Source organism: Amphibalanus amphitrite, unplaced genomic scaffold (assembly GCF_019059575.1).
Source record: "Amphibalanus amphitrite isolate SeventyFive unplaced genomic scaffold, NRLGWU_Aamphi_draft 000346F_arrow, whole genome shotgun sequence".
In the NCBI taxonomy this organism is placed as follows: Eukaryota; Metazoa; Arthropoda; class Thecostraca; order Balanomorpha; family Balanidae; genus Amphibalanus; species Amphibalanus amphitrite.
The window spans coordinates 119,300-138,045 of NW_024881841.1; the positions used below are offsets into that span (position 1 = coordinate 119,300).

At 53.6% G+C, this 18,746-nt stretch overlaps 2 protein-coding genes across 8 annotated transcripts; one reads left to right on the top strand and one right to left on the bottom strand.

Moving 5' to 3' along the window:
* Positions 1–338: 338 nt before the first annotated feature.
* LOC122389173 (putative transferase CAF17 homolog, mitochondrial) lies at positions 339–8,175 on the bottom strand. 4 transcript variants are annotated; one of them, XM_043380931.1, is made up of 4 exons: positions 8,085–8,095; positions 7,494–7,708; positions 6,257–6,343; positions 339–2,352 (listed from the first exon to the last, which is right to left on the bottom strand). In XM_043380931.1, exon 4 carries the CDS (start codon positions 2,326–2,328, stop codon positions 1,261–1,263), a length of 1,068 nt encoding a protein of 355 aa, XP_043236866.1. In that variant the 5' UTR covers positions 2,329–2,352; positions 6,257–6,343; positions 7,494–7,708; positions 8,085–8,095; the 3' UTR covers positions 339–1,260. The 4 variants fall into 4 exon arrangements, with proteins under 4 accessions (XP_043236866.1, XP_043236864.1, XP_043236865.1 ...); XM_043380929.1 differs by lacking the exons at positions 7,494–7,708; positions 8,085–8,095 and adding an exon at positions 8,148–8,175; XM_043380930.1 differs by lacking the exon at positions 8,085–8,095 and having other exon boundaries at positions 7,494–7,959.
* On the top strand, positions 7,864–18,160 carry LOC122389171 (ataxin-2 homolog). Of its 4 annotated transcripts, none has more exons than XM_043380923.1 (13): positions 7,990–8,240; positions 8,610–8,691; positions 8,865–9,654; positions 10,092–10,234; positions 10,652–10,819; positions 11,311–11,658; positions 12,823–12,923; positions 13,200–13,358; positions 13,622–13,799; positions 14,222–14,374; positions 16,719–16,820; positions 17,119–17,213; positions 17,534–18,160. In XM_043380923.1, exons 2-13 carry the CDS (start codon positions 8,624–8,626, stop codon positions 17,623–17,625), a joined length of 2,397 nt encoding a protein of 798 aa, XP_043236858.1. In that variant the 5' UTR covers positions 7,990–8,240; positions 8,610–8,623; the 3' UTR covers positions 17,626–18,160. The 4 variants fall into 4 exon arrangements, with proteins under 4 accessions (XP_043236860.1, XP_043236858.1, XP_043236859.1 ...); XM_043380924.1 differs by having other exon boundaries at positions 14,225–14,374; XM_043380925.1 differs by lacking the exon at positions 11,311–11,658 and having other exon boundaries at positions 7,864–8,240.
* The last annotated feature ends 586 nt before the right edge of the window (positions 18,161–18,746 follow it).

Sequence of the window (18,746 nt, forward strand, 5' to 3'; positions counted from 1 at the left end):
GATGTCACTTGAGACCATCAAGAGCGTCATGAGACTCACAGCCCAAGTTCTCGACTGCGTACGTATGTTTTGTGGTGGTGAGAAGCCTGGCCACTCCAAGCCAGATTTTTCCCAGACCCTGCCCGCCACCTGGTGACGGTAAGCTTGCACTACAGTTTCCTCCTCTCACCCATCTGGTGGCGGAAGTTTATACTACATAGCTTCCCGAAAATCGGTGATGGGCAGGTGGTTGCACTGTGACACACCGCACACGCCATTTTCACGAGAATTTGCCAGTGACTAGGCAATCAAGCTAAAACTTCTGGGAGTTCAAATGTGAGAGATTGGGCAGACAATAATGTTGCTCGAGCACTTTTATTATAATTCCATAACTTAATTAACAAAGGTATTGCACACACAGGCAAGCGTTCGACATTCGAATTGTTCGTAGTCTTGATAATGCCACACAATTGTACGGCATTGCTGATAAGGGCCGAGCTGAACCGATACCCCCTGCAACTAACAGCATCAACATGCAGCGAACTCTGCCTAAAACAGCTGACTGCTGCGACTTGCAACTAACAGCTAAAGCGGATAGCCTCCCCAGAACTCGAGCTGCGGTCTGACTGTATCGAAACACAGCCACCGCACTGGACCCTGTACAGGACAGACTATCAACCAAACACAGCACTAGGACTCAGAACATGCTACCTACTGGACAAACTGCACCAGAACAGACTACCTGGGCAAACTGCACGGCACAGACTGCCCATGGGAAACAATGCACAAGACACAGACTACCCAACCGCCACAGCCCATTGAACATATTACACCAGGCCACAGACAGCCCACCGGCGACACGGTGCCGGCTTACGCAGTGATGCGTATTCGGCCCAGGATGCCAACATCACTCTTAATAGAAAGCGTTAACAGCGGATTACTGTAGCCCCTAACTGGACACATAGCAGACCAGCAAGCTGACGTCACAATACAAGAGAATACAGCACGTATTCGGACCAGATGGCTATGCTCTACTCGGCAAATATCACCGCTGGCGCCGAGTAAACCAAAACCGTGTAAGCTGACGGATCGGAGGCTGGAAGCTTCTCGCCGCCGTCAGCTGACCAGCATCAGAGTAAACACAATTAAACCCGTCTGCAGGAACAGAGCTGCGCCACTCAGTCAGCCAACTGGGCTGCTGGAGGGGGGAGGGGGAGGGGGAGGGGGACACCGCCGCTCAGGCGGCCGACTGGACTGCTGGAGGGATTGGATCCGCGGTTATCAGCCGGTTCTGTTCTGCGGGTCTTTGGCGGCCTCCTGTGGCCACCAGTCCGGCCGATGGGTGGTCACCACGCAACCGTCATCTTCCAGCGTCAGCTCGGGCGCCGCCAGGCACTCCGCCACCCGCATCAGGCCGATACCGTCCGGCCCACTGACGGCCAGCACTCTGCCCAGCGGCCGTCCAGCGCCGGCGCCGCGCACCGCCGCACCCACAGCCGCGTCTCCGGGAGGCCGCGAGAAGTGCAGCGGCATCACCCGCTTCCTGATTACTCCCGTGTGGTGTGTGCGTGCCGTCAGCTCTTGACCCACGTAGCAGCCCTTGTGGAAGCTGACGCCGTGCAGGTAGTCGGCGTTGTACTCGAGCGGCGTGCAGGCGGCGTAGGGCACCTCGTCGGCGCCCTCAGCCACGCCCAGGCGGTAGCGCAGCGGCCGCGGATCCGGACCGGTCCTGGCCGTCGGCAGCACGTCTCGCGGCAGGGTGAACGCGTCCAGAAGCAGGCGCCAGCCGAGCGCAGCCAGCCGGGGGTCCCGGGACGCCGAGATCAGACCCTGGGCCGGCTGCAGCGGCAGTCCCAGCGGCCCCGTGGCGTGCGGCGAGGCGCCGTGCTCTGTGCACTGGACGGCGGACAGACCGCCGTCGTCGGCACCGGCCGCCTCCTGTACCACAAACACGGCCGTCTGCTCTGTCACGTCGTCAATCTCGATGGCGCGTCGCACCCGGTATATTTTCAGCATGCTCTGCAGCTTGGAGGTCATCGATCGGTCCACCTCGAGGAAGAAGCTGCCGTCATCATCGTGTTGGTGGATCAGCAGGTCGAACAGCACGCGACCCTTGTTGTTGAGCATCATGGCATACATGGCTCGAGCACCGTCCTCGAAGTGGCGCATGTCGTTGGTGACGAGTCCCTGGAGGAAAGGCACCGCCTGCGGTCCCCGCACGCGCACCAGACCTCGCCCGGTCAGCGGGTACATCCAGTGAGTGGGACCGCCGCTCAGCTGACGGACGGACCGGAGGGCAGAGCTGACCGGGCGGCCGCCCAGATGTCGCCAACAGCTTCTGGCCAGCATCGCGGCAAGGGGCGACCAGAAAACCTAGGTGGACCAATAGGGCAGCTCAGAAAGGCATCAACAGAGTGCGTTGCTTTATAAACAAGCTTTTTGTGAGTTTTTTTTTCAGTATAAACGCCATACAGCTTTTACCCCAACTTCCCATACCATACCCGTAATATCAAATGCAAACGAAACTTCTATCCAAATATCGAGGGACGTCATATCTATTTGACTTAAAAAGCAAAAAAGGCTTTTAAAAAATCAATAACGATAAGACAGAAAACTACCTACCCACATGCCTATGATTTAACCTACAGAAATGCAAATTCGCAATTTAACTTCATCAATAGCCCCGAATTGCAAGCTGTTGACTATACCTACTTGTTTGGCTGTAATGATCCAGCCTCAGGCATCGTAATCTGGAACAAAATACTACGCGGAAAAGATAAAGCGACAAGGTGCAACTTGCACGATAATTGGTGCCAAAAATGTCCCATGGAAACCAGATAGCTATGTTCAACAAAGAGGCTATGGCCGGCAGAGCTCACACTGCTAAAGTAAGTCATCTTTGCAATGGAACTTAGTGCTTCTGAAAGGCACAATCAAACGCTACCGTCCGAACAATTTCGGTTCGTTCCTCAAAATTCGTCACCGTTTTCCCGATACCCAGGCCCCGATGGATTTGGCTTTCCAAAATAAATAGATTTTCACTATTGCTGACAGAAATGGAATCTGACAAGAGATGAAAGGAGTAAGGACAGGGTCACGGCGTCGCATCAGTGATACGCAACAGAAAACGTCGAGTACCAGCAGCCGTGGTGGATACGACTGACGAGACAGCCGTGGTGGATACGACTGACGAGACAGCCGTACCAGCGGCCACGGGCAGACGGAGAGTAGTCGACGTAACAACCTGCGACCGTTCGTGGACGGGCCGCAGTGAAGAATACGGCTGTTTGGACACGAGCCACGCCGGAAGTCAGCCGCGGAGTTCAAAGTACGGCCAAGAACGTGTCTAGCCTCGTAGCCTGGGGAGAAGACCACTGCAACTGCCGGGCACAGTAAGCCTGAAGCAGCGTCAACACACCGCACAGGGAAGCAAAGGCAGCCCTTCCTGGGCGACAGCGGATCGGTGACGAATGACGATGCTTCCTGACATGTCGGAGCAGAAGATGGACCAAACCTCCAGAGGCCGACCAGCTAACCGAGGCTGGAACAGAAGCTGAATCCTAAGAAGACAATGCTCAATCGCAAAGGCTAAATGAAACGGGCCTGAAGTGGAGGCTGACAACGGCCTCTTGCACCAAACGACACGGCAAAAATGCTGATCGCATGAAATGCTGAATAGGGACCAACTTTTGTAATGTTGATGATTATTTATTACATTATCTTTTTTCATTATCAGTCCATATACATATCTGCTTTATCCCTCGCGCGAGAGGGGGGGGGGGGGAGGGTGTCGCCCCCATAGTTTTTTTTTTTTTGCAACAGCTCGGGACAATATAGCGATAGAAAACTGAAACCTAATACACGACCTTTGATTCAAGCAAATTTGTTTAAACTAACCGCATTTCAGGTAGGGTCAGGCCACGGTCAATGACCTATGGCGCCATCAGTTAATCTCTGCACGGTCCTAAAATGCTGCAACTTCGCAAAGCCCTCAGTGCCAGAGGACCTTTCATGGGGAGATGAAGCTTCAGAAAATTTTCGACCTAGTATTCTTTAGAGGCCTCACAACTTGTACACCTCGAATTTTGCCTAAGGTCACCTGAGGTCAGGTCGGTCATGTGACCTCACCATTACAAGTCAATGGGGGAAATATGGAAACTGCGATTTTAGCACCGGAAATGATCTAGAACCAGGGCTGCGGAGTCGATGGATTTTGGTGACTCTGACTCCGACTCCGGGAAGAACTGTCGACTCCGGTCTCCGATCGACTCCAACTCAGACTCCGCAGCCCTGCCAGGTCTGCAGAGTCGATGGATTTTCGGTGACTCCGACAACGGCTCCGGTTTCCAAAATCGACTCCTGCACCGACTCTGACTCCGGTTAGTGCTGTCGACTCTGACCGACTCCGACTCCGCAGCCGTCTCAAACTACCCCAAGCATATGTATATTGGATAGTGGATACATGTACTGACGGCATACAAAATGAACTATTAAATGTGTTTAAAATTTAGCTAAGAAACAACTATGAACATGATTGAAGCAAAGCAATGATATATCCGTGACTGTACCTAAACAAAATCTTGCAGATTTCGGTGGTTCCGACTCTAGCTAGAACCGTCAACTGACAACTCCGACCAATGTTGGTCTCAAAGCCATTCTCAGAAACTATCCCATTTTTTCCCAACCCCCGAAATCTCAACATATTGGTATCTGGATCATATGTGGGGTAGGAGCCAGGGTGTGCCTCAGTCTGGTCGGAGATTTAACCCCATAATAAGTTAATGCCATCAACTCTAGCTGGCAGGACTCGTCGACTCTACTGATCTGCTTTAAAATCCCAATGGGTCCAGTGTCATATCATGTCGAACATAGCATGCGTAATAACAGCTGATGTAACAAGCAGCTTGATTTGATTTGCATCTAAGAAACAAGTGGCATGCTTCATTCTGCATTTGACAAATAATACCATGTTTTCTAGACTGGAAAAAACCCATGTTACCGTCGTCATGTACCGTCGACATGGCTAACTGCGCCGAAAGTTCGGCGCACGAATGGACAAATAAATTTTGGCGCAAGTGGACGATTTTAGAACCTTCGGCGTAAGACCACGAGACCTATCCTTACCTAAGTTCACTCGCTATAATCCACGTTCGGATCATAAACAAAGTCGATGATGGGTGCTTAATGTTCATCTGAGGCCACCCGTCCCCTCCCCCTCCCCCCTGGGTCGACATTTGTGACAGCCCTCGGACGATTGGAACCAAGGTGAAGAGTGCGGACTGGGCTGGTTGATATTCGGACTCCTAGCCTCTGAAGTTGTGTCTGGAGTGACCATACCCGCTAGGGGCGACTGGGGGTTTCGCGGGGCTCGAAAAGACTGATCGGATTACTAGGCCCGCCGCCCGAGTACCCTGCCCATGCCCTGTCTGCAATATGCAATGAAGCGGTGCGATTACGTGCGGACTGCGGAGGTAATTTGCTCGCCGAGTCGTCTGAAGAGGAACACAGAAGGTTCGCATGCAGTGGCAGTATGAAGATCGCAGTTCAATACTCGGAATGATTGTCTATTATCCGGTACCGGTGTTTTTTTTTTTTATAAATGTAGTCTGATACTTTTGAATAGAAGGATTCACAAGGACAGAGCCCTGCTAAGCGAAGCTTGTTGCGGTGACCCTGCCCTCTACCCTCCGATCACGCAATTTGAATTCCGGTTCTATGGCAGAATTTGGAGTCCAAAATTTAACGTGCGCACATAGCCGCGCACGGCTGGCCCCTCACTGACTTCGCCTGGCTACGGTCTGCCACCAACCGCAACCTACCTGGTAGGAGGCACATTAACGTCAAGCGCCCGTCACGCTTCGAACCCGGACTGTTATAACCGAGAACGCGTACTCTCACCACACGGATTCCAACGCTCTACTGAAGGGCTAATGCTAAATGGCAAATTATAGGAATTTCAATTAACTAATGTCTGAACCAGGACAGGTGGGCAATGTGACCACCCTTTAAATGTTTATGGCACAGATAGATGTGCATGACTCATGAGCTTAAGTGTTCAAAGAGGTTAAAATTTAGCACAAACAAGCTTCAAATTTCTGGGGAAATTTTGCAAAGATTTCAGCACAAAGTCATTTGCTGTGAATTTTGACGCATGAGCCCCCAAAGGCTAGGTGTCCGGCAGTGTATGGATTTTTTCCAGTCTCAGTCTGGCATGTTTTGATAGAAAACCACCATAGATCACATCCCTTCTGCTGCGGATTGCCTGTTCATGGCCTACCTCAGAGAACTCCAAAATCCTGTGCTCCTCCCTTTCTTCCGGTCTTCAGAGCTCGGTTTCGACTCAGACTTCAGGTCCTTCTCACTTCTGAGGGCCAAAGATAGAGAATCCGAATCAAAGAGGGACAGGGAGGCATCCCAATCCTGTAAAGTTAGTCTGTTTTCATCCGCTTAAAGTTAGGGCCTGTTCCAGCGCCTCCAGTAGAAATTCTTGACTGGAGGCTCTACCAGAGGTTTTACTGGAGGCGCTGGAACGCAATCTGGAGATTTCTGGAGATTGGCATCACATATACCAAAAGAGTGACGATTGTTCTCTCTTGAAACGCAAAATTTGTTTTCAATTTTATTAAGAAAGATTAACAAAATTATAGCAATGTAATTTTCTTTACATTCAAGTAGTAAAATTATCAGTGAAAAGTCCATTGTTTACACTCGTGATTGTCACATGTGCGCCATAATTGTAGACCAGAGCCTCCAGAGAAATTTGGGGCCTGTTCCAGCGCCTCCAGAAAGCTCCAGAAAGCTCCAGAAAGCTCTAGAATCCTCCAGAGAGCGTTCCAGCGCCTCCAGAAAGCTCCAGAAAGCTCTCGCCAAAGCTCCAGAAACCTCCAGTAGCCTCCAGAGAGTTGGGAGGTCCAAATTTCTCTGGAGGCTCTGGTCTACAATTATGGCGCACATGTGACAATCACGAATGTAAACAAAGAACTTTTGACTGAGAACTTTACAACTTGAATGTAAAGAAAATTACATTGCTATAATTTTGTTAATCTTTTTTACTAAAATTGAAAACAAATGTTACATTTCAAGAGAGAACAATAGTCATTCTTTTGGTATCTATGACGCCAATCTCCAGAAATCTCCAGATTGCGTTCCAGCGCCTCCAGTGAAACCTCTGGTAGAGCCTCCAGTCAAGAATTTTTACTGGAGGCGCTGGAACAGGCCCTTGGACCTCCCAACTCTCTGGAGGCTACTGGAGGTTTCTGGAGCTTTGGCGAGAGCTTTCTGGAGCTTTCTGGAGGCGCTGGAACGCTCTCTGGAGGATTCTAGAGCTTTCTGGAGCTTTCTGGAGGTTTCTGGAGGCGCTGGAACAGACCCTTCTGTTTTCATCCGCTTAGACCAATCAGTTACCAACAAGGCTGAGGAAGAATTAGAGTTCAGTGGGAAGAATACAGGCGGCCAACAGCTCCGCAACCCTAGAAAATATCAATATTGATATAAATGTAATCAACAGCTCTTACCTCATTTGCTTCTTGAACTTATGTAAACAATTCAAGACTTCAAGATGTGTTTTTTATTCAAGGTTTGGGTATTCTTTGATCCCCTCGCTTCGAAATAGCGTCAAACAATCTTGGACCAAACATCTTGGACCAAACCAGCCTGACTCGAATTTTTATTCGAGATTCATATCATTTTGATTCTTCTAAGTAGACGTTTTTTTCGAATTAATCCAAATCTGTCAATTTCATGCTATATTGCATTTTTTCAAAGGGTTTTGACTGATAAATACCATTTTGCATTCTGTATTGATGACGTCATTAAAAAATAAGTTGATTTTGAAACCCCTTAATGAGCCTTGCGCGCATGAGACGTTTGCGGTGGTATTGATTTTGCACTGTGGGATGAGATACGATAATATTTTTCAATTACGATCAAGGCCATTACGATACTAATCGAACGATTAGGGATAAGCCAGTCCCATGCTTAAAGGCTCAGGCAAGTCCCCCATCTCAATATCATTGAGACGGTGGATTCAGCCCACTGCCCAGCCGTCTGGCTCAGCCACATTTATCAGTCCCTGTCATCCCTGGGCAAGAGGCGAAGTCGCTGACCTTTCTCGAGGAGACCCAACCCCAACTGCAATTCAGACTACAATAGAACATAACTCAAACTACCTGGAAGTTGGACACTAGAGCCAAGCTGCTGTGCGCCCAACTCTTCAATAACAACAACATTCTGAAGGAGCGGCAAGGCAAAGAAGGCCAAAGGTATGGTGCTCATTGTTGCAATATTGATATTTACCAAACCAGTTTCTCACTTCAATTATTGAAAGTGGCTAAAGCCCCAAATTAGACATATTCACAAAGGTGTTGCAAATACGTTCTCTGAGAAAGGATCTTACATTTCCTAATTATTAGCATGAGTAAAATGCTTAGCTGGCAACATGCTATAGCTGACACATGACAGGAGTGAGGAGTGAGTCAGTTTTGGAGAGCAAGTCTTGCACATGCATAATTCTGAAGTTGGTTACACCTGCCTTTAAACCACCCGCCCTAAGAATCACAGGAATTCTCAAAATACCTTGGTGGAAGGAAAATGCAAGAGCACTCCGTGACTTGTTTTTTTCCATTTTTCAGTCCCGGCTGCAAAAATGGTTGCTGACAAGGGCCCTTTGCCTCCTGGCTGGGAAATGAAATGGGACAGCAGGCGTGGAAAAGCGTAAGAACAACAGTCATAACTGACCTTTGATTTTTAACCTAATGTTATAGTTTAAATAACAAAAGCTGAATGTCATGATTCACTTTCAAGTGAATATACATTGTCAATTTTGAACATTTCTCTGGGAACTTTATTGATGGCCTTTTTGATGGATGGATTTTATTGACTTACAGGTATTTCATCGATCACACGTCTCAAACTACCACCTGGCAGGACCCAAGAGACCAGCATGGAAGCTCACAGGCGCAACAACCGCAGGCTCAGCAGCAATACCAGTCACAGTGGCAGTGGCAACAACAACAGCAACAACAACACCAGCCACAACACCAGCCTCAGACTCATCAGCCACAGCACCAGCCACAGACTCACCAGCCACAGCACCAGTCACACCAGCCACATGGGCAGTGGCAGCAACAGCAGCAACAGCTACAACATCAGCCTCAGACTCATCAGCCACAACACCAGTCACAGCACCATTCACACCAGCCATCACACCAGCCACATGGGCAGTGGCAGCAACAGCAGCAACAGCTACATCAGCAACATCAGCCACTGCATCAGCAACAGCATCACCAACAGCCACATCAACAGCAGCACCAACAGCCACAGTGGCAGTGGCAACAGCATCAGTCACAGCCACAGCCGCAGCAAACACAACAAAATGACAGCCATCATCAGCACGGCCTCCCGTATCCCAGTCGCCCACAGCAGCAGGAGCAGCAGCATGCTAATCATCAGCACTCCGCGCTCCCGTACTCTGTTCAGCCCCAGCAGGGTGAGCACCACAGCCACTTTGCCCACCACATTCACCAGCCGCCCACCCCGCCGGTGCAGACTACAGAGAGCGCTCAGCGGCCGGCAGCGACCGACTCGCCGCTCAGCGTGCCCCGGCAGGCGGCCTACGGCGGCCAGCCGGCGGCGCGCCGCTCCAGTCAGCTGTCCGTGCCGCCCGGTCAGACTCAGGTGAGAGGACCTCCCATCCTCCTCTGAGGCGTCCCATGGTCAGACTCAGACTCAGGTGAGAGGAGTGCCTCCCATCCTCTGAGGTCAGAAACAGGCGAGCAGTGTACAGCGCCAAGTGTCCAGATCAAGTCTTATAATGCGTCGTCTTTCCATGACTTATGAATTATTCCAGTTATGTGAGTAAGTCATGAATGTGGGCGTATATTTTGTCGGCGGATATGTTTACACCGCTGCTTTCTCCCGTCGATGTACATGTACGTACATGATGTACTTTCTCCCGTCGATGTAGTTTGGCACCTGTCTGTGCCTGTGTGTGTATGCACCGGCGACCGGCAGCACGGGAGACGGCTCGTTGGCGTCCGTCTGTCTGTGTATGCGTCTGTGTAGACGACCAGTCTGTATGACGTGTGTGATAACTGATAAATGTGTATTTACAGACGACCGGGGGAACAGGCGGCGGCTCGCTGACGTCCGAGGAGTCTGGCACGGAGCGGCCGGTGACCGGCACCGAGGCCGTGCCGCGCATCTGCGCTCTTTTCCCCCATATCGAGCCGCACGTCATCAGCGACCTGCTGACAAAGTGAGAACCGCAGCGGACGGCCGCCACGCTTACCGATACATAATAATCGATGTTGTAGCAAATATGGATCCATACTCATTTCTTAATGTAGGATGTGGGCAACTGTCTGGCACTCATTTCCCATACACTCACCATAGCCTCAGCCGCTCATACCTATAGCCCATTGCTTTTCGACAAGCGTATGTGGTTTGCGATGTGCGACAGGTACTGAACAGTGAAGTCGATATGGTAATGGATTGCGTTTTACACCCGAGCGCACGTCGTACCCCAGGCAAGGAGGTGATCAGTATTGACCTGTGCGGTATGACTGGTCGTGGGTCGCGTTCCGTGGTGCTCCAGGTACAGCAGCCGCGAGGAGTTTGTCAGTGTTGATCTGTGCGGTGTAACTGATCGTGCGTCGTGTTCCGTGTTCCCCAGGTACAGCAGCCGCGAGGAGGTGGTGATCGCCGCGCTGAGCGTCTCCCCGCCGGCCACCGAGGCCGACCACGACCACAACCAGTCGGCAGACTCGGAGGACTCAGCCACCAAGATCGGCGCCCTGTTCCCCACCGTGCCCGAGGAGCGCATCCGAGAGCTGCTCAAACGGTGCCAGCATGCATGCGCCCCGTGTCCCTCACAGCGCCCCGGCCGCCCGCCGCTAACGCACTCTGATCGGCTGGGCTTCTCACACAACCGCTCACCGCAGGCTAGCGGCTGGCCTGCAGATCGTGTTTGCACAGGGGCGCCGCCTTGTATGGGACGTGAAGGCGTACTTTAATCTAATCAACTGAGTTCAGTACTACGTCTGAACGATTATTTTGATACTTACCTTTTTGGAATAACCTTTTTGGCTAGGGTTTGGCTTTAATCATTCATTGGTTTGCTAAGCTTGACTTTATCTATTGGCATGCTAATGTTTGGGCAACGAGCACTGGTGCTTTTGACCTTGGCTTTTGATACGAGCTGCCAGGTTGGTACGTTGGGTCTGACGACTGCTGTGGCACCCTGTTTCGTGACGCCTACTAACCGCACGGCGGAGGTGTGCGGGGACGGCAGTGACGGCGGCGCGGGCAGTGACGCTAACGGCGGCTCGGCAGGTACCACCAGCGCGAGGCGGTGGTCATCTCGGCACTGCAGGTCCAGCGCCACCCGCTGGTCATGCCCGGGCCGCTCGGAACCCCGCCCTCGTTCCGGGCTGCCGCCGCCGCCGCCGTCGCCACCGCCAGTCCCTCGCTGGCCGCCACGACCACGCCGCGACACGCTTCCCCGTCACCGCCGTCGTACGGAGCGCCTGCGGCGGGAGCGGTGACGGGCCCGGGCTCTCCGCGGCCCGGCTCGGCCGGCAGTGGCGCCACCGTCTCCTGGCCGTCGCCTGTGCTCGGCTACTCGTCTCCGCGTCCGGACGGCCAGCCGCGACCCCACTCGTCGCCAAAAATGAAGCTCAGGTCAAGCTCGGCGGGGTGGGCGGCCCGCCGGGCCGGGTAGTGTCGGCTCTGGCTGGCCTGACTGTACCCAGTGCGTAGCTGACTAGCCGGCGCTGCGTGTTCCGATCGGTGGGCCGGCGAAAACGTCGTAGCTGCGGCTGAAGCGACCCCATCCGGTCGACTGCCGCTGAAGGTTTCTGACCTGCGGTGGAGCCGAACTGCGCTTATCGTCGAGCCCGAACAGTGCATGCCGTCCCGCACGCTGCACCTCTCTGCACGTGACTACCTACCTTATCTTCGTGGGAGACGGTAAATAAGGCTACAGCGACTGGGGACGGGTGCACGCTAGGAGGGGAGGGGTGCATCGGCATGGTTCTGTTTGGTTTTGGCTTACTGTCGACTGGGCATTTTCAGATGACTCTAAGTTTTGACTTCTCAAGCCCACTTGATCCCAAGAAGCGCCCTTTTCATTGGTCCGTAACGTAGCTTGGGCTGGGTCGTTCAATTGATTTGAAATTCGAATAAATACACGCTTTCTTAGCATATCCAGTCGGCAATAAGTCACTTCCAAACTTAGTAGCGCCTGCTTCTTATTTTAGCAACATCAGACATGCCCGGGCACCATCTTTGCTAGATTTTCGCCCCATTTGCTTGCATTTTTACGAATGAAGGACTCTTCTGACGAGAGATCAACATGATGGCGATGTAGACTCGGCTGGGCTCTTTTTTATCTTCAAAGCCTCACAACATCACAACCAATGAAGGTGACTAGCAATGTGTCGCAAATGGTGCCCGGGTATCTTTGATGTAGTCTGTGTGTTTCACTCTACCATATACCTATATGTATGTAAATACGCATAGTTCAGCGTGGCATCAAGTAATAACATGCATCGTTTGCCAAAACAGCCCAGTTGTACTATTACCCTGCAAGTGTGACTGGATTCAGCATAGGTATCTCTGACATTGACGTTTTGTGTCAGTAGTTGTTATTTGCACTACTAAAACGTTCCCAAGTGCAGTGCTTTCATTCGTTCATCGCACCGCTGTTCCGACGACAGCGAGCAGCTCCCGATGTGCGTCGCTGGTGTCAATCGGGACGGCTTCAGTACCCTCCCTTTCTTCAGGTGGTCCCGTCTGACTGTTGCGTGCCGCGCCGGCTAACGGGAGCCCCATGCTGCGCCACAGGTACCTGAAGTCAGTGTTCCCAGAGGCCGATGAAGCTCTCCTGTTGGATGTGCTCACCAACTGCGACAACAGCGTGCAGAAGGCCGGCATCCGCCTCACCAGTACGTGGCAGTGCCGGGGCTGGTCTGCCGTAGGGGGTGGAGGGGAGGGTGGGGCAGTTGCATGTCTTTTGTGGGGGGAGTGGGGGTGCAACGCGGTCTTATTTGGTGTTTATTGTCATTATTTTTGACAATATTCATTTTGATTGCTTGTTTCTATGTTATCTTTCGAAAAAAATAGCACATTTCATCATGATCATGGATAATGTATGCCCCTGTGTGACACCGTGTAACTTATGGATGCCGCGGCGGATTAACGTTCTTACGTTTCGCACACAGGCATGGGGTACGACAAGAGCGAGACGCCCGTGGTTCCCGCCCGGTTCGACCTGCGTCACCAGCGGGACGCGGCTGTGGTGCGGCGGCCCGAGAGCCCACGGCAGCCGGAGCCGTCCCCTCGCTCCCGGCTGGTCATCTCGGAGACCGAGCGACAGCACGGTACGTAGGCGCGGGGATACCAGAAAGCAATGGCCAGCCACGAGGACTTACTGATATCTGGCGGGTGTCTTAACACCACTAATGTGTGCCGTGTGTTGCACATCCCGTGACACCGTTCTGGGTGGGTATCCCGTGACCCCGGACCTACATATATTACATTCTGTGACGATGAACCGTGTACAATGTGTCGGACAGACTGCGACGCTCCGCTGGATCGTGTGGCTCTCCCGTGACGCTGACCTATGACGGTCTGTGTCTGACAGCCCGAGACGCCCTGCTGCGCGACTTTCCGTCCGTCTCGGAGGAGGTGCGGAAACTGGCCCTCGAGTCGGGCGGCTATGACCTCGAGCGGACCCGGAGTGTGCTGGAGAGCATGGTAGAGGGTCGCGGCTCGTCGGCGGCCACGGTCACCGACGCGGCGCCGGGCTCGGCACACACCAGGTCAGTGACCTGTCACCCCGCCAGTGCTCCGGTGGCCTGCTCAGTGCGCCGGTCGCTTAACGACGCAATTGCATCTGGGATTGGCTGTTTATTCTGCACCTTAAACATGATACCGATGACAACTCGATACCATATTAGTTTGGAGCCTAGACGTAGCGTTTCATTGCCCAACTTCATTATGACACGGCGAGTGCAATTGTTCTAGAAACTACGTCCTTGTCCGAGCGGCTTTGTGTATAAACGTGCATCTGATAGTGTTGATAAATGATTACGTCTGAGTCGACTCGTAGTCTGTCGTTTTGAACCTTGTACCGTGGAGGGGCCATGTGGGCAGTGTGTTCTGTGGGCGGGGCTGAGCCGCGGCGCCGGCTGCTGATAGGCACTGGGTTCGGTCGCTGACGGCCCGCTCTGTCGCCCCTCAGCAGTGAGCCGGCCGCCGGTCCGTCCCCGAAGCACAGTTCACCCCGCTCGCCGCGGCGCGTGGCCCGCGTGCAGGCGGAGACGACGTCCACGTCCAGTCCTCTGGCCAGTCCGAGCAGAAAGGCGCGCGCCACAGCGGCCGCTCAGCCACCCAGGTGAGAGCTCAGGAGCCGCCCAGGTGAGAGTCGAGTTGCCGCCCAGGTGAGAGCCCAGGAGCCGCTCAGGTGAGTGTCCAGGAGCCGCCCAGGTGAGTGCCAAGGAGCCGGCGGACTCCGGCCTCTCTGACTCCGACCAAGTAGTCGTGCTGTATGCGACACACTGGATCATTGCACGTAATGATCGAGCCGTGTGACGGTTTATCTTCTGAGGTGGTGCGACTGAGATAATGCGAGCGAGGGTGTACGGGACTGTTATGTCAACACCTAATCATCCTAATCATAAAACGCATCAATCTGTTCTTATAACCACTTTTTTCTTCTTCAGCTGAGTTATCACCGTTAGGATAATCAGCGGGCTATGTAAGGAAAATCTCGTCAGTCCTCGCCGGCATCAAAACCACCCCTCCTGAACAGCTCACACTGCTCGGCTCACCGCTACAAGAGGCTGGGCTTGGCGACTCTGTCAGAGCAGCCCACACGACTATCAAACTGCTGTGCAGTCGACTCCGCCTCCTCGATCGACACACAGCTCTGTTCTTCTTATCGAAGTACGTAGCTGCCCCGCGAGTGCAATATCTCCTACGTTCATCGCCAGCCTATCGGGAGCCTGCAGAGCTATCCCGAATCGACAGCACAGTTCGTCTCACGCTCCAGGAAGTTGGTAACGTGGCACTGACAGACGAGGCCTGGGAGCAGGCTGCACTGCCCCAGAGGCATGGCGGGCTCGGCGTGCGCTCCGTGCACGCTCTCGCTCTGCCCTGCTACTTGTCGTCTCACCGCAGCAGCACCGCTGGTCTTATCTATCTGCCCTTCAACCTTCACGGGCCCTGAGCCAGCGGCACTGCAACCAGCCACGGAGCAGTTCATGGCTGCAACTGGCATCGAGACTGTTCCAGAACGCCCGGCGGCCAGCCTCCAAAAGACCTGGGACGACATCGCGTCAACTGTCACCGCTAACCGCCTGATCGCCGGAGCCAATCAGATACATCGCGCTCGTCTCGGTGCTGCTTGTATGCCGCATACTGCAGCCTGGCTGCAAGCACCTCCAATCCCCAGCCTGGGACTGTACATTGATGACGAGACCATTCGTATAGCGGTAGCCCTCCGACTAGGCCTGCCCATCTGTGAGCCCCACCAATGCAAGCTATGTGGATGCCCTGTGGACAGGCTGGGACACCACGGCCTATCATGCAAGAAGAGCGCCGGTCGCTTCCCACGGCACGCAGCCCTAAATGACGTCATTAAACGAGCACTGGCAAGCGCTGGCGTACCATCGGTCTTAGAACCTGTGGGGCTAGACAGAGGAGATGGAAGGCGCCCCGACGGACTGACAACGTTCCCCTTCAGTGCCGGTCGAAGCCTCACATGGGACGCCACGTGCGTTGACACGTTTGCTGAGTCACACGTGGTGAAGTGTGCAGTGGATCCCGGCGCAGCTGCAGCCGCCGCCGAGAACCTGAAGCGCATGCGCTACGCCAGTCTTGCAGACCGCTACATCTTCACTCCAGTAGCAGTGGAGACTACCGGCGTAGTCGGAGAAGCAGGGTCAAAGCTGCTCCGGGATATCGGCGGTCGGATTTCTGCGGCGACTAAGGACCCCAGAGAAGTGTCCTGGCTTCTACAAAGAGTCTCGATAGCAATCATCCGGGGAAACTCCGCCGCTATCCTCGCCACAGCCCCTCCTGAAGCTGGTCCCCATCACGTTGGGTGTGTCGCAGGACGCGCGTCTGGCCCGGCAGAAGAGTCGGACTCAGCCGTAGACGCAGAAGTAGCTCCACCAGCTTCTTCATCAAAATCCAGCGTATTTAGCCAGCTCATCAAGAATGGGAGAAAGCTAGCCCCAAGCGACTTCGAGGTTCCATGGGGCGAAATATTTGGTGCAAAACCAAAGCACTAACGGCATATGAGTGGTAGTGTCTAGTGTGTCATCGAAATTTACCCTAAGGAAAATAAATATGGGGTCTGTTGTGATTGTGTCGTGTATAAATTGTGTCGCCTGAGCCCGCCCCTGCGCGGGCGACCCGCCGGCGGAGCTCGGCCCGCCGGACGGAGCCTGGGGCCGCCCCTGCACCGCCCGGTCGGCTGGGGGGGGGGGGGGGCTACAATGTCGGGGCGGGCTAGTCGTTGATCAGACCCTGAGTGGTGCGTGTGTCCAATAAAGCCAGAAAAGAACACGATCTTTTCGGGCGGAACGGACAGAGTCTGTTGGTCGTGCAAGATTCGACTGTTCCTCATTGCAGAAACTGGAAGAATGTTACTGAGTGTAGGCCGTCGGGAGGTGTTCAGTGTTTCGATGAGTGTTGGGCGGGGACGCTGACAGTGTGTTGCTCACATGTTTCAGCGGAGGACGCAGCACCAAGATGGAGTACCGGTCTCAGAACAGGACGGCGGCGCGTGGAGCCGACAAAAGCCTAGTGCGCGGACCCCAGTCGACCAACCTGCTGTGAGTAGTTGGCTCTCCGCCACCCGGCCGGGCCCCGACTGGGACGGCCAGGACAGGTCGTGAGCGCCGAGCCGTCGTCAGTCAGCTGCTTGTTTAGTTCATTAGTGATTGGTAAGTCGCTCGGCTTTTAAATCATTTGGTCAGCCAGTCGTTGATGCAGTCAGTCGGTAAAATATTAACTCACAGTCATCCAGTTTCTCAATGCCCAGAAGTGGGCGTGATGGTGTGTTTTAGTGTGTCAGGTTAGTCTTTGTTTAGGTGGTTGTGCGTTTGTAACTGACTCCGTTCTGTGGCTCAGATCCGACTACATCGCTTGGAATGGTCCTGACCCGGAGCTGCGCCACGGCCCCAACCCCGAGCTGCGAGCCGGCGTGCAGGCCGGCCGCGCCAAAGGTGGGTCAGCAGCCGTCACCCGTGGGGCTGGCAGACAGCCGACAGGGTCTGATGGTGTTACTGGCACTGGTGGGTCGGGCATTATATCTGTTACTGACAGAGTTTGGTGTTATCTCCTTACTGACAGATCTGGTCTGTCTCTAGTCACTGACTGGGCGCAAAATGACCTCGCAGTCGGCGCGCCCCTAACCCCCAACAAAGAAACAAACTCTAGTCACTGACTATTGTCCGCCAATGTCCCTCCCACTGACAGGTGTATTCTGTTGCAGGCGCCGACGGCAGTCTGTGTCGCGGCCACTGACTGTTGTATTTTGTTACAGGCGCCGACGCCAGTCTGTGTCTCGGCCCGTCGTGCGCCACCATCAAGCAGTACGCGCGCTCAGTGCGCCGCATGCTCGTCACCAAGCTGTAAGTCATCCGCCCTGCCGGCCTCTGCTGTCCTACAGCGGCCTCATAGTGTGAGCGTCCGGCGGACAGTGTTTCAACGGTCCGGTCGGAGGCCGCGCAGGCTAACTAGGCCGTCCACCTGGCCGACCGACCACGGCAGCCGGCACCGGGGACAAACAAAGGCGAACTTGTGGAGGTTAGCCACGGAGTGTATCAGCGCCTTTTTGAGTTTTATTTCGTATGGAGTCACCGCCTAGCCAACATCAAAACATGACGAATGGCAAGACATTGTACAACTGCCGGCTTATCTGCTTGCCTATCTGTATTTTACCGGTATCGTTAGCTATGCGACGTTGAAGTAACGCTAAATCTTAGTAGCTGCATGGTGCTGGATGGATGAGTCACTTTAATCACCGCTGGTTGGTTCCTTTTGGATGGCGCGTACCGTCAAAGTCCAGCCAGAAGGTGCCACCTCTTGCAGTATGCCTATAGAACCGCCTGTGCCATAACTGTTCAGAGTTTTTGTCAGTAGTGGGGGACAGCGGGAATGTTCATTAACAGAATTGAGAAGGAACTAGTCTGCCATTTTACAACTTGTAGTCGCTGAGTTTGCTGCCATATGTTTTGGTATATTTGTGGAAGATGAGTGTAATTAGTCAACTCCCAGGGCCAGTCATTCGGGTTCATTTATACGCGTGCAATATGAAATTGTTTACTTGGCCCAAGTTGCCATGACATCCTTTTATTATTTACAACGGAGCTTAATGGATTTTGTTCGCGTGCTTTTCCGCGGGTTTGTCCGCCTAGTAGCTCAGCGCGGAGGGCATCTAGTTTCTAAGATGAAGATGCTTAGCTTAGTTGGTGTTCGTTGGTGTGTCCAGTGTCAGTGTGTCAGTGTTCTAGGGAGTGTGCCCTGTCTGCCTCGCTCGGCGCGCAGTGCGCTAGGGAGTGTGTCCTGTTTGCCTCGGCGCGCAGTGTGCTAGGGAGTGTGCCCTGTCTGCCTCGGCGCGCAGTGCGCTAGGGAGTGTGCCCTGTCCGCCTCGGCGCAGCTGCAGCCCGTCGGGCGTTTTGGACCGCTCGGCGTATAGGCCACCAGCTATGCACCCCGCGTATATCAGACTTGGGCATTTACCTTAGAGCGTGTCA

Excerpts from the sequence above, each read along its gene's own strand:
- LOC122389173 (XM_043380929.1), bottom strand. The coding sequence starts at position 2,328 with ATGCTGGCCAGAAGCTGTTGGCGACATCTGGGCGGCCGCCCGGTCAGC.
- LOC122389171 (XM_043380923.1), top strand. The coding sequence starts at position 8,624 with ATGGTTGCTGACAAGGGCCCTTTGCCTCCTGGCTGGGAAATGAAATGG. Across the intron at positions 9,655-10,091 it reads TGCCGCCCGGTCAGACTCAG|ACGACCGGGGGAACAGGCGG; the intron begins GTGAGAGGACCT and ends GTGTATTTACAG. Across the intron at positions 11,659-12,822 it reads TCGCCAAAAATGAAGCTCAG|GTACCTGAAGTCAGTGTTCC; the intron begins GTCAAGCTCGGC and ends GCTGCGCCACAG.